Genomic DNA, 15,305 nt, shown 5'->3' on the forward strand with positions numbered 1-15,305 from the left:
CGTCCCACTTTTATAGTCTTGTTTTCCTTTTTCATCCGTCCCAAATTGTAGTCCACTTCCCCATTAAGGAATGTAGTAATCTTTCAAATTGTCTAAAATACCCTTATTAAATATCTTGTTATTAATACATTGTTATTAAATACTAACTCACTACATTGAATACATTGAGGTTTTCCAATGCACTCTTCGTGATTAGCATAAGGGTATTTTAGGAAATTATTAATCTAAATTTATGTTTCCAACCAAATTAATTACATTTTCTTAATCTGTGTGAAAAAAAAACCAAGACTAATAAAACGGGACGGAGGGAGTACTATATTTTAAGCCGCGGGAATCCAAAGTTAAATACTTTTTGGTCAAATACAAGTCCACAAAACTCAAAAGCGCGCGGCGGCAATCCCAACGAAATCTAAATGCCGTTGAAAAGAAAAGCTTGTCGTGTGCTCCACGATTGCCTACAAATGACTTGGAACACTACTAATTTGTTAGTAGCCAATTTTGAGTTGAATAATCCTTGTCTAAAGTTGGGAGAGCATCTGGCTTTAATCTTTTGGTATTCTGGTAACATTTCAACATTCTCTTTGCAGCGTCCCACTTCGTCTTTCCAATGTTGGTTGCAGTAGTGATTTCCAATTAAACCGGAGGGTCCATCTCAGATACCCATTCCTGCAAATTTTCAGCACCACAAAAGGGAAAAACGTTGAACCCCTCCCCCCTCCCCTTCATTCAAAGTGAAAAACTTTTGGGCATAGCAATTGATTTACAGGCCCTCCAATCAAATGGTCAAAAATTAGACTATCTTCATGTAGGCTTACCAAGCACTGAGCAATCGCGTGTTGTCCATCATTTATTAGGTAGGTAATGGACCTAATGGCGTTATGGCATATTGAAAAGATCGCAACAAATTACTACTACTTCTGAGAACACAGGACAATAATCTTTTTTAAGTGCCCAAACAAACGCAGTCTGCTGAGCTGATCTTTGATTGTCATCTTTTGGATCTCCAGCCCTGCCCAGAAGAATATGCGTACTTTCCCAGACTCAAGAATTTCACACAGGACAAATTTAGACCCACATGGAGCCCATATGCCAGAGCTAAAGTTGTTGATAGCTTACACCTTTACGACTAAAAATCAGTAAACCTGGAGAATAACCTTTACCAACTCCTACTTACCATACAAGATGAGAAATTTCTTTCAATATCGGAGCTCTTCCTAAAGCTGATGGGATGAGAATGAGATAAAACTCCTTGAGATTTGAGACTGAAGATTCTAATGTAGCAGTCAGCTTTGCAAGGCGGTAGAATCTTACAAGTACATCAAGAGCCCTGATTAAAAAATTGTACGGTACCCGTACCAGAAGCAAAGTAAAACAGGCCCACCAGATATTGCTTAGATTTTCTCATCAAGAAACGAAAATCAATCTAAGATGAGGTCGTTATAATCAATTATCCAGCTAAAGGACTTCTTTTCCCCGTCTCTAAACGATTTATTACCACATTAAAACTTGGGCTTAGGAGTCCCAGAGCTGAGTGTTGAGCTTGAGTTCATACAAGAATCTAGGAAGGGATTTATACATATATATATATATATATATATATATATATATTGTTTCGCGTTTCTGTTTCTTTCCAAAACAAACTGGCAACAATCTGGCTCTAAAGAGGTAAGATCATGGGAGGCCTCTCGACCACTTGAACCACATTTGGTTTTTACCTGACCATTTGGTTTTTCTCCCCACCATCTTGTCTTCGTAGTGATTCTGACTATTCTTGCTCTTGGATTAAATAGAAACGGTAACTCTCTATATTAGTCAGTACACATCCTCGAGCCTTTTCTTTCTCTAAGAGGAAGCATCAGCTTAGCGGTTAACAACTGTCACCTTCCTCTTCCTTGTAGGACGATATTACTATATTAAACTATAATATGTACTTTAAAAAAATAGTTAAACCTGTCTTTTGCTTGTTTGGATGCTTTTTTTTCTTTTTTTGTTTGTGGGGGAGGGGGTTAATTTGAGGTAGGAAATTGCTTATTTGACTAACATTTGTTGATCTCTTACAATCTGATGGACTGCTGTTTAAGTAGATATAAAGCGAGAACTTGACAGAAACAACTCAACTATTCTTTCACTTTCATTTTAGTACATAAAGGCAAAGAATCTCTCATTCTACTAGAAGAAAAGAAAAGGATAAAATAGATGAAGCTGGACTACTGATTGGACCACTACTTAATCGCTGCACTTAAGGCACCTTCAAGATCTCATTATGCAAGTTCGGTAAAGCATCAGAATTTCTGCTTTAGAATGTTCCTACAAGCATGTCTACTGCATATATAATTCAAAAGATAGTAGTGTACCCTCGGCCTTGTTAGAAGATAATTCAAAAGATAATGCCAAATTCTAAGAGAAAGAGAAAGAGACACTTGAAGACTGGAGTGGGGCTTGTTTGAAACATTGAATTGGGGGCTTGAAATAGTATTGGTAACCAAAAATCTTTAAAAGAAGAAGAAGAAAAAAGAACAAATAAAAGCATAAAGAAACACATTTAGCACAAGAAACCAGGACTGCTATTTTAGTTTGCATGGAGAAGAGAGCTTGGGATTCTAAAGTGAGATCTCCAAATGGCATAAAGCAGATGTTCGGTTTTTCTAGGAACGGGGATGTTCTATTCCCTTATCCTTTTCCATCTCATTTTGCTTTTATGACTGCCTGCCCCTGGACCAATATTATAGTATTAGCTGCTCAGGCTCTTGCTATATTTGCTAGTGTGTTTCTTAGTAACTAAGTAAAGCTGATTTACCATAAGACCCTTTGCATCGGATCATTTAAAAATTGATGGCATGCAACAGCATTTCCCCCGGCACATTTACATGTCTGGAAGATGTGGCAATTTGGCTGGGATTCAAAGTGACTGGCTTGGTCTTTGTTTACTAGACAAAAGCAGAGCATTCACTTAAACAAGCAAGGCAACAAACGTAAAAGATGCTTAGCTTCTCAGAGGTGTTGTTCAAAGACCTTTATTCATCCTAGTCAGATTCTTTTTCAACAGCCTTAGTTTTGCTTAGATTGCTGAGATTTATGATTGGGGTGAATCTTAAACTCCCAAATATGATTCCAGGCCCACCAGACTTGCTTTATATGGCCCTCCAAATCCCAATTATAAATACATCATGAGCTTGTGTCTACAGGGATGGAATGCAAGAAGAGAAGGGCTGCAGCATCATCACTGCTCAGTCTCTTGCCACTCTAAAAGAAGGAAAGGCTTACTCTTCCTTACCAATTAACACAGAAACATGGCCATTAGCATGCGGAGGACTTTTGTAGTCCTCATCTATCTAGGATTATTAGCAGCTCATCCGGAATATGTTTTTGGTTTGAGAAGTATAGACATCGAATTGAGATGGAGCAGAGAAGATCATCCGATCATGCAGAAGGATCAGCGGATGCTCAAGGAAGTAGTCACAAACGGGTTAAAAGCTGAAAAGAGAACAGCACCTGTAAACAAGAAAACTGATCCATTTCAATCAAGCAAAAGACAAGTTGGAAGAGGATCAGATCCCATTCACAACCGCTCTTGATTGAAATCATGGTTTTTTTTTTCTTGATTAGTAGTGGCAAAATAGCAATGCAGCAGATTTTCGTAAGGGAAAGATTTTGCAACCCAAAAATCTGGACGGAGGTCCAATGCATCTATCTCCTAGAAGCATTTATCTGAATTTGCTGTTTAGATTTAGAGATCAAAAGAAAATTAGCAATATTCAAGGGTGTAAGAGGATGACGGAAGCATCAGCCAGCAGAATTGTCTTCATCAGTAGGCGAAGAACAGTCAAAATTTACGGTCAATTGGTAATGGCTCTAGGAGATCAAGATGTTAGTACATTGTCTTTGCATAGTCAACCGGTGTGGAATCACTATTTCTTGATTGCTTGCAGAAGTGACAAATTATGTTCTTAGATATTTCAAACTGAGAAATCGCTTCCGAATTTCAATACAAAGATTTGATTGATTCTTGTGGATTTGAAAAGCAGATATTACACGATTCCTTTTAGTAGACAAAGAAAAATCAACAAACAAATTCTCGTTTATCACCAACATAGCTACAAACAAATACAAACACACAAAACCAATAAGATTTCCCAAGTAGGTAAGAGCGTTCTTGTCATAGCAAAACAAGCCCTATATGTGGGGAAACATGTGAAAAAGTTCTTCTTTTATTTCTAATTTACGCATGTCATCTTTCAGCTTTCAACAAACTTAGATGGCCGCATTGCAGTGAATCACTTTCAACTCTAGATTCTAAAATTGATATCAAACTTCATGCACCATGACAGAGCAGCTGTTCAATCTAAAAACTGCCATACGTTTTTTTCCCACATTTCTCTCCGAAAGCCTCTTTCCTCTGTGCGTTTCACCACTCAATTACCTATTGATGTTTTTTAAAATGCAGTTTGTCATCTCTTACCACAGAATAAATCAATCTCGGAAGGCACTACTGTTTTCCAATATGTAACTATCATCACCATCTTCTTCAACCAAGGCTGCAAAACAAAAGACTCGGACTTGTTTGAGTTATAAGATGAACTTCTTGCTATGCACTGGACTGAAAAAGTTTTCCCAATAATTGAGTACGATGCCAACAATCGTGATGCATCCAGTTTGTAATTTTGCAATACACATCACCTTTAACTTATTTGTTGGATAGTCTATTTCCAATTTCCAATCACTGTTTGTCACATGGAGGAGGAGATATCCTGATTCTTGGGGATATGGAAACATTCAAATGTTCAACTTACTCGAAACCACAGATTAAAGTCACAAAACTGTGAAATTTCCTACTTGTGTACATTATCAAGCTTCATGATGTGATTTATTGACGTGTTAACAAAACCATTTTTGGCAGCTGCTGGCAACTTTCCAGCAGCATAGGGGTACATGACATCAAAGTCTTCATTTAACAGAGCTCAATAGCAAGAAGTGTGAAAAAATTCCACTGGGGAAATCGTAGAGCCAATGAAACACTTCTGATCAATGAAACAGTGAGTAGTAGAGGTGCATGACGTCAAAGTCTTCGTTTAACAGAGCTCGATAGCATGAAGTGTGAAAACATTCTTTTGGGGAAATCATTGAGTCATTGAAAAGCTTCTGATCAATGAAACGGTGAGGTGAAACAGGAGAGCAATACACAAAATACAAATACACCAACCAGAATACCAAATGCTTGTGGCCCCCCCATTAAGCAACGTGATAACCGCAACGTTTCTTAAAGTTATAACAACAATAATAGGCTCCAACTAAAAAGATTTGGAATAAAAATTAAACAAGCTGGACACTCCATCAAATACTGCTATAGTTGCATCAGCTGTTAGTGCTAAATACTAATGCACTATAAAAATAGAAAATGCTTTTGATTTTTAGTTAGTTAACCTAGCTATAATGCATAACTAGCTTAATCTTCGCTTACAACCATGGTTCAAGTCGCGGTCGCGGTTAAGGTCGCGGCCCGAAACGTTCCACATCGGTTTCGGCATATCGGTCGCGGTTTCGGTGAGACGCAAATTTTAAAGTATATAATATTCTAAAAATTATTAATAATATAAAAATAGTATGCTAAACAAAAATAATAAAAAATAGCAAAAGAAATGGTCGAGTCAATCCGTCACGGTGTAACTTCACTGATTTCTCGTCTTGACTCGGAATAACTTGGAGTGACTCGATGTGACTCGGCCGAGTCAATCCGTAGCGGTGACGTCTCGGCCGATTTCCTGACGAATCAAGTATCTCGGTATCTTTTCGTCACGGTATCATATCGGTGCACCGTCTCGGCCAAGTCGTCTCGGTTTCGGCCGAGACTTCGAACCATGCTTACAACTGCAAAATCTGCGAATGTTTTTTACGACGGTTCCCTAACATTTCTATGGCCATAGTTACAGAATGTTTCAATAGGAGAGCCCTCAAGGGATGCTCCCGAGAAAAAGAAGTACAGATAAGAATGAAGACTAAAATTTAAGGAGAGCCCACCTCGAGAAATACTGCAGGAAGCAAATAAAAAGCTCATGATGTATGGCAGTACTGAAGCTTACTCACTAGCAGCATTACAAACGGCAATTTTACCTGGCTTTAATATGCAATGATCGATGTTACCATCAGATGTGTCCAGAAGAAAGATGACACCAGCTCTTGCAAATGCTCAATCTAGGAAGACAATCTGATCAGACATGCAGCTATGGGTCTAAGACGTCAGCAATGGCGTCGTTCCATGTCGGAGGGGTGACGAGCAGACTGTTTCGATCGTCGTTGGACGGACCTTATTGAATTAGTGGGATTTACCCCTATAACTCACAGATTTTTCAATTAAGTCCCTAATAGTATTAATCTTCACCAGCAGATAATATCCTTTGTTTAATTCTATACTGCGAATAGAAAATTGAGGATGCCCATCGCCATCATCATGTATTCAAATACGTACGTACCTTGTCTATGAGTGTAAGAAATCAATGCTGACAAACTTCCACAATAATTAATATTAATTTTCAACGAAATAGAGAGGTCAAATCCTATTCTTTTGAAATAGTAACCTAAATCATAGGCCCAAGTGCCCAACTAAGCTGGAATCTGAAAGGACGGCCCCGTGTAATTTCTTACGAAGAATTCCACTCTCCAGGAAGCATGTGAAATAGACAAGAATGTCAGCCCCTTCCAACATAACAAAATCTAGGCTACTATTCTTTGACGAAAAGAAGCCTAACTTCAGTTACCGGACTAATAAAACAAGAAGGTTGGAGTTCTCAAGGTTGTTTGCGCCTTCACTTGCATTTCGATCACGTAGTATAAATTTAGAGGCAGATTTATGCTGCAAAAAGATTTTTTTTATTGCTAGGCTAGAAACCTAACTTCATTTTGCTGAATTATTCAGCAAGCTTGTGTAACACTAGGTGATTGGATAGAGATAATTTGAAAAAAATAATAATAATTTGCGTCACAAATTCCAATCACTTTTTTATCTCGCATACATCACATCACAAAAAGTGCTACAGTAATTATCTCAAATAAACTCTTGTCAAAACAAACTTCTTGTGTTTGGTTTTATGTATTTTCGGAGTTTTCACTCTTCAACTCCTTTATATTTTGAGAATTAATCATCCTATACACTGTAAAGCGTTGAATTAATGACAATTATGTAAAATTTGAATTTCAACTTTTGCACGTATATGTCATGAATCCAACGGTGATAGTGTATACACTGTCAGTGTATATAAGATTTATTTATATTTTGAAGGTGGCACAAATGTTACAACATGCTCCATGGATTCCGATAACTATGAACTTCACTTTTTATCATTTGTAAAAAAGTAATTTTTGAAGTTCTTTTAAGAAATTTTTGCTGAATCTAGATTTATATATAAATGGGTTTATATGGTAAAAAAATCGAAAAAAAAAGTCCAGTCTACTATCGAACTAGTTATTATATATATAGAATCAGATAATACTCGTTTTTCTCATTGCAGGCTCTTTTGTTTCCCTATGGAGCCGCTGCTTTTGATTCCACGTTGGAAATCCCATTAACTGCGGCTGCTGCGGCCACTAGTGGACGCTGAGAAATCTTATTGGCGACCGACACCAACAATTGCTTACATCACCAAACTCCATTGGAGCAACTAGCTTACTCACACAGTTGCGTAAAATCAGTTTAAACAAAATGAACATCCAAACAATTTTGTTCAATGCACCTAGAATTTTCTCAAGTGATGGAAGATAAGAAATAAAGTTGTTTGGGATTCATCGAGAAGGAACCTTAGTGTACGTTTCAAAGGCTCAAAGAGCCAAATTCTTGATAGTCACATAGTCTGAGACCACGGTTGTTTCTTACAGGTATAATTTCGTGAAACTCCCCTAAGATTTATAATAATCATATGCAATTCACTTCAGGTTTAGAAAATTATACCTTTACCTCCTCTCATGCTGCAAAATGACAAGACTAACCTTTATTTTAGTAGCGAACATTGCTCTGCTAGGACAAGTAATGGACTGTAAATTGAAATTATAAAATAGTAGTGATCTCCCCAAAAAAATTACAAAATAGTAACCAAAAAAAAAAAGGAAAAATAAGAAGACAATTTTACACAAATTACTTCAAATCCCTTCTCGATCCTGCCACCTATTCGACAAGCCAAATAATTCCACAGTCACACTCTCCTCCAGAAGTCGCATTATTCCCCATTCTCTACCATCATCATCACACATCTTCCTTAAAAAAGATCCTTTTGGATGAAATTTTCACGCACGGCGTAAAGGCACGGGAGAAGGTCTTTGGTGACATTTTGGGCGGGAAATTACATAATCAAGAAGGTTAATTGGAAAACAACGAGATGATGGTAGTGTCTAGTTCTCGAGATATTTTTATAGAAATTAGAGGATAAGAGATTTAAAGGTTAATTGGAAGCCAAGGTAGAAAGAAGGAGTGACGGTGGTGATCGATGAGTTCTTAAGGAAGGTACGTGTAATTTCTCAAATTTAAGAGGTAGTATCTGCAATTGTCAAGAACTTCAAGGGAGGTTTGTAAAATTGTCCTTTCAGAAATAATAAAAAAGTAAAGAATAACCCATCTCATGGTCTTACCATGCTTCCAACATTCTCTATGCTCTGTACCGTCTTAGAACACTACCTAGTATAAATTCGTATCAAGTGTCTAATTGGCTGTCACACAAGAAATATCTCGTTAAACTTATCCTCTTACGGAACCAAACATGCATGAGACACACATAAATATTCCTCATTCAATGGATGCTAATCCCTAATTTCTTAGACGCTTATGGATGATTATCCTCATGCCAGCTAAATAAATCCAGTAGCAATTTGTGTGGTTCCCACGTCCATTACAAATTCTCGTGCTAGCTGTTACAAATTCTCGTGTCAACTACTACTAATTACTTCCCTGAAAGAACCTCAATTATAGCAAAGTTGCATGGTCTATTAATTATTTGTTGACTCGACCATGGATGGCAGTCTTATAGTGCTTAAACTATAATGAGAAGTTTCTCCGGGAATTAAATGGCATACAAATGTGAAAGCTTCAACAATTTTTTGAAGTATTCCTTTAAATAATAGGTAGTAATTAATGACCATTCTTTTTGACTTAGAATGCAAAGATAGCAAGTACTGTAGTATTTGCATGCAAGGACTTAATTACGACTGGGGGGCAACTTGAGCGCTACGAAGAAGTAATTATAAGTGCCTCGCGTGAATGGTCCAGCGGTAGCGCCTCTCACCCTTGACCCTTAAGGTTCCAAGTTCGAGTTTTCGCTCCGTTGGATTCCTCCGCGCACTTATCGCGTTCGGATATCGGGTTGGGGCGCCGGACCCGAGCCGCAGGTGATTAGTCGGGTCCCGTAAGGATTGACTCGGACACCCCTGTGTCGACAAAAAAAAAAAAAAAAAGGTAATTATAAGTGTTCTGCAATTAAAGCTACCGGCAACCGGCTTAGCCATTTCATTGGAACGGTTGAAATTTTAAAAGGCGTGTGGCTCCGTGTTCCTCGGCTTTTTATCTCTGTTTTCAAACTCGGACCGGACCGGCCGGTCGAACCGGTTGAACCGGGAACCGGCCAGGTAGCCGGTCCGAGTCACATTAGAAAACCGGAAATTTAAAACCCGGTCAAAGCCGGTCAAAAACCGGGTTTGACCGGGTTTGACCGGGAAAAAACCGGTTTTTCCGGTTCAACAGTATTTTTTTAAAAAAAAAATTCAAACTTTTTAATATTATGTTTTGACCCCCTAAATTGTTAAAACTTATTGATATACCTCAAATATTTGATACTTTATAAATATTGTCCTAAAATTTGATGTTATTTTTCAATTAAATTCATAATTTTAATTCTAAACTTGTTAATATTTATTAAATAATATAAATTGCTACTTGATTGTTCTAATTTCTTTGTATTTTCTTGTTAAATATATTTGAAACATCAAATATATATGAATATGCCTTTATTAATATCAATATATTATTAGATATTATATATATAACATTTTAATTTTAAAATAATTTTTATTTATGACGTCATCCGGTTCGACCCCTATCGACCCCCGGTCGAACCCATTGACCCCTGACCCCTGACCTCGGCCGAGTCGCTATCCGGTCCGGTTCTGAAAACATAGCTTTTTATTCTTTGTGAATGCTAAACCTGTCAAATTACGAGATACATATGAATCTAATCTAATCTAATCTAATCTTGATCAGCTTTGCCCAGGAGACCATATATATATACATACATGAATGAATGGTGATCAATGATCATGACATTTTGATAAGAAGAATACGTATTTGAGGATTTAATGCTGCAAGATGCCTGGCAATGCAATTACCTTTCGCACAATTATTGTTCTTATTCCTCTCCCACAATATACCCAATAATTGGATTGGATGTTATGTGGGTGTGTTTCGAGCGCTGGTAAATGGTGGTGTAATTCGACTACATCCAATGGTACATGCAGCTGCTGTACGTGCATATTATTCCGCCACGATTCGGTCAAGCGGAGGGCCTGCTTTTGGTGATTACTTACAGTAAACAGGAGAAACAATTGGTTCGACCAATTTTCGCTTGGTTCGACGCAGTAGTGCGTTGTTTTTATCAAACACCTTCAAAATATCAAACACAAAATGAAATTGGTTGGTCATCTTTATAAAATCTCCAAAAGAAAAAAAAATAAAAATAAAGCTTTGGTTGGTGATCTTTCTGGCTTCTTCTAAGAGCCTTAAGAGAATAGATAGAACAATTAAAGGTGGAGATGGAGAAATTTGAAATTGGATGGTGACAATAATGAAACTTGGGTTGCAAATTTTAACAAAATGAAAAAACTTAATTTGTTTTTGTATGTTTAGTTATAGGCTCTCTATATTAGTTGTTCAAGTGTCTACCCTTTTTTTATTATTATATCGATACCTGCATCGCATCGTGCAATCACTATTGATAATTATAAAAACTCCTCCGATGGTGTTTGGATTACAATTTTTTATTAAAAAAATTTTATATTTTCATAAAAAAATTTTAATTATTTTTATCTTACGTACGTCAAAATATATGTTCTACTACAAAATTTTCAAAAAAACAAAAAAAAAAAAAACAACCCAAACTCCGAGCCTAAGAGCTGACTTGAAGGCGTTATACTTTGAGTTGGGGTTGAATTGCAAACTGCAAGGGCTAATGGGCGTTTGCTTCTCTAGTCATCCCCATTATGATGTTGGACAATTACAAGACCTGGGTTGACATGGCGTATTCTCAGGTTCATCAAATCTAGTTCGTCTCATTTTGCACAAATAGAAGAGGAGAGGATCCACTGGTCCAATGGCTCGGTAGCCACGTCTCTCGTTGGACTGTAAGTGAAGATTCAAATCTCATTTACAATGAAAAAAATTTAAGAATTATGTCATAGCACTCTCTCGATTTACTTGGCTCTGTATATCTATTATTTCCTTATCACAGCTTTCTTAGGCTCCCATTCTTTAAATTAGAATAGAGTAGATTATACAAATATATTATTGTTAACATAAAAAAAAAAAAAAAAGAAGAGAGAGAGGAGGACCCTCATCATACATACTACTGTGTATTTTGCGTATCTTGCGCGTGCCCTTTTGATGGTGACACAATCGTCAGGGCATTGTTCCCTGTCTCTGTCCATTAAAGCGAATTTGACCCTAGAGTCCCAGCCCATATACCATATCCGCGTAATAGGCTAAGCTAAGCGTGATTATGGAACTCACTTGCAAGTAATCGCCCCCTTTTCAGACTTCGCAGCACATTTCTCGGCTTTAACTTTCTGCGTTTTCTTCGTCATAAAACAAACGATAGCTTCCCGGACTGAAGACCATAGAAGTTTGTTTGGGATTGGAACGACTTTTCTCGACTGCATGATTTCACGACCTTTCTCCATTGCATGATTCCTTTCTTTTAAACCAACAACGTCTAGATTAGCTGGCAATCAAAAAAGTTTTAAAATTCTATTTAGATGTAAATTAAGATATTAAATCTCCTTACCTACATTTTAAAATTCAGATTTTCTGAAAAAATCGTCAGCGGATGCGTAAACACCCATTTGAATCGGCTGATAGTTTAATTCCCTTCAAATTTTTTTTGGATCTCTTCAACTCTTCCATTCCCTTTAGTATAAAATAGTATAGGTTCATCGTATCAAGTAAAAAAAAAAGAAAAGATTTCTTTCTTTTAATATTGTTGTCATTTCAGTCCACTTCCCAACTGCTTAAAACCCTCTTTGACCTTCTAGTCCACTGATTGCCAACTTGCCTTGGTGTTGGTTATAGAAGAACAGGCAGTAGTGAGTAATATGCTACTGATGCTGCTCTTGTTGATTTGCAATGAATGGGATTTGCCTTATCAAAAAAAAAAAAAAATGCTAGTCTGCAGTTCATCTGTTAACTTTCGGTTCAGCTAGTGGTATGTCTTTGTTTTGGTTGATAGGTGTTAGGTACACTGAAATATAGCTTATCCTTATTAATATGTAATTCTGTTTTATTTCCATTTCTTTATAAATTTTCTTACAAATGTTTGTTGCACAAGCTTTTTCTATATTTAAAAAGATACATTTTTTTTCTTTACTTTTAAAAAGATACATTACTCTTGTACACTTACATAAATGCATCTTCTTGTTGATTTATTGCTAGTTTCAATTTGGAATAAAAAGAGAAAAAGAAAAGGTTTGAGTTGATATAATTACTTGGAATATTATTTAAAATAATTATCGTAACACTTTTTATGATATAATACATGTGAAATAAAAATAATTAGAAAGATGAAAAGATTATTGGAGGAGGTGATTGCGATGCAAGCACAAATATGATCTCAAATAATAATAAACGTATAAGCCTTGTATGTTTGGATAGAGTGTTATTTGAAATAATTATTGTAGCATTTTTTGTGATGTGTTACATATGAGACAAAAAGGTGATTGAAAATATAAAAATATGGATTGAAAAATGTGTTTATAATGTAAGCGAAATATTTTTATTATTTGGAAAAATGAGGTATCCAAACAAAAGATTGTATTTTTTGTGAAATTTTTTTTTTTTTGCATTTCTGTGAGAATATTTTGTATCACATTTTTTAATCAATTTTTATCTCATATATCATATCTTCGAAAAGTACTACAATTGACTTTTCTATAAAAACTTCCAAAAACAATTGTAATCCAAACCGTTGAGCGATTTGAGAGGAGTGCTTGTTAAAAAAAATTTCTTCTCCGCACGCAAAGAGGGGAAAAAAAAGGACGTTTGAAACTGTTTCACGTCAGTGCAGCACTTTGAATAATATAATGATAGATGAGTTGAATACTCTTTCATTTTTTGTTACTGTCAAACTGCAAGGCCAAAAATATATTATTTGGGAAAAAATGTAAATTTTTTATTTTAGTTACTAAATATATTATTTAGGCAAAGTGGCTATTACACTAATAAAAACATATATAATAGTTTGAGACCAACAAGTTTACGTTTTGATTAGTTGAGTGACCAAAAGTACAAAATCTTTATTAGTTGGATGATTAAAAAAAATACTTTGACATTAGTTAAATAACTATTTTGGTTAAATAAAAAATTCAGGGATCCAAATAGGAAATTCTTAATAATTTAATGACTATTTACGGCATTTGCTCCTCTAATACCATAGAAACGTTGCACAAAAAATTTAGTGATTAAAATAGAAAATTTTCAATAATTAATTGTTTTAACGGAGGAGACTATTTGGAAAATTTTAAAATAAATTTATAGAGTATTTTTTGTAATGTAATATAAAAAGATAATTAAAAGAAAAAACCAATTAAGAAACATGCAGTTTGGTTTGCTAATTTTTTAAAATTTTATCAAAAAAGTATTATAAAAATTTAATATATATATATAAAGTAAAAAAATAATTGATAAATATATTAAAAAAATAAAAAAAAAATTTTTGTAAAAAATCACAATCCAAACAAGAAAGGGTGCCAACTTCATTTCTGCTCAGCACGTTTCAATTATATGTTTTGCGTTCCCAATGAGTATGATTGAGTGTGATTGCACAATTTGCATTCGCAACGGGATGCTGAAGCAGTCGTGAAGCTGAAGGCACTGGCTGCCACCCTGGTAATGTGCGGAGAATCAATAGGGTGATTTTTTTATTTTTTATTTTTTTGTCTCGTCAAACAATAGGGTGACTTCTTGACAATTGGGCGACTAGAGCTCCCCGGTTCTGCACCTTTCCAAGACCGCAGGCTAGACTGCTAGCCTATTGCCGATTAGTGCGATTTTACAAACATATTTTATTTCAAGGTGTCAGTAGGGGTGATCCTTAAACGTGTTTGGATTATATTTTTCGTGATTTTTCATGAAAAATTACTGTAGTAAATTGATGTGTGTGAAAAAAAAAGGTAATAGAAAAATATGATTACGAAAAATGACGAAATTTTTCGACGGAAACCGGCAATCCAAACAAGGCCTAAGTTTTAGTAGAGAAAATGGTCATTAAATTAAGTCTTAAGCTCAATAATCATTTTAGGGGCATCAAATTATAGGAGGGTTACGAGCTCTAATAGACTGTAATGCTTGATTTCTTTGATTAACTCGCTTGAATCCTTACATCTAACATCACAGCCAAGTCTTGAAGTATACTTGTAGACGTGATCTATTAAACAAATACAGTATATATATATATATATATATATATATATATATATATATATGTATATTTAATGGGGTCAGTCAAACAATTTGTTGATTAGATAAATGATATAGTAGTGATTAACAAGATGCACCCACTCAATTTTTCATTCTATTCTTTAATCGTGCTTAGCAGATGGGGAAAGTTTATGTTTCCAAGATAGATGGTCTTTCTTTTCCTACTATGGAAATGATAAGAATGTTCATAGCCCTTGTGGCTTTCTAATTATTATGTGTTGACGTAGCATGACGGAAGCACTCTATTATACTAGTACTAGTTTATATTGACAAGGTGGAGGTTAATGTAACGTACAACTGAACATATATATATATCATATAATTTGATACCCTTGATCTAAATTCACATCGTAGATTGGCATTTTAGTTTGATGATCAGATTTTGTGTTTCTTGGTAGGAATGGATTTCTTATTGCTTTACCATCCAACTTATGATTAATGGTTTCGTGATGTCATCAGGTGGTGAATTTTTAGATATGAAAAAATGAAGCTAAAATAAAGAAGATAATACGATTGATTTACTCTTTCATGGTAATGATTTTAATCGAATTCCAAATAGAAGAGTCTATGGAGTGATGGTACTGACAAA

At 35.5% G+C, this 15,305-nt stretch overlaps 1 protein-coding gene across 1 annotated transcript; it reads left to right on the plus strand.

Annotated features, from left to right (window-relative positions):
- Window positions 1–3,096: 3,096 nt before the first annotated feature.
- On the plus strand, window positions 3,097–3,969 carry LOC113715394 (CLAVATA3/ESR (CLE)-related protein 45). The gene has a single exon (XM_027239575.2). It carries the CDS (start codon window positions 3,291–3,293, stop codon window positions 3,573–3,575), a length of 285 nt encoding a protein of 94 aa, XP_027095376.1. The 5' UTR covers window positions 3,097–3,290; the 3' UTR covers window positions 3,576–3,969.
- Window positions 3,970–15,305: the final 11,336 nt, after the last annotated feature.

Source organism: Coffea arabica, chromosome 11c (genome assembly GCF_036785885.1).
Source record: "Coffea arabica cultivar ET-39 chromosome 11c, Coffea Arabica ET-39 HiFi, whole genome shotgun sequence".
Taxonomy (NCBI): Eukaryota; Viridiplantae; Streptophyta; class Magnoliopsida; order Gentianales; family Rubiaceae; genus Coffea; species Coffea arabica.

Bases quoted from the DNA above. Each gene is read 5' to 3' on its own strand.
- LOC113715394 (XM_027239575.2), top strand. From the start codon at position 3,291: ATGGCCATTAGCATGCGGAGGACTTTTGTAGTCCTCATCTATCTAGGA.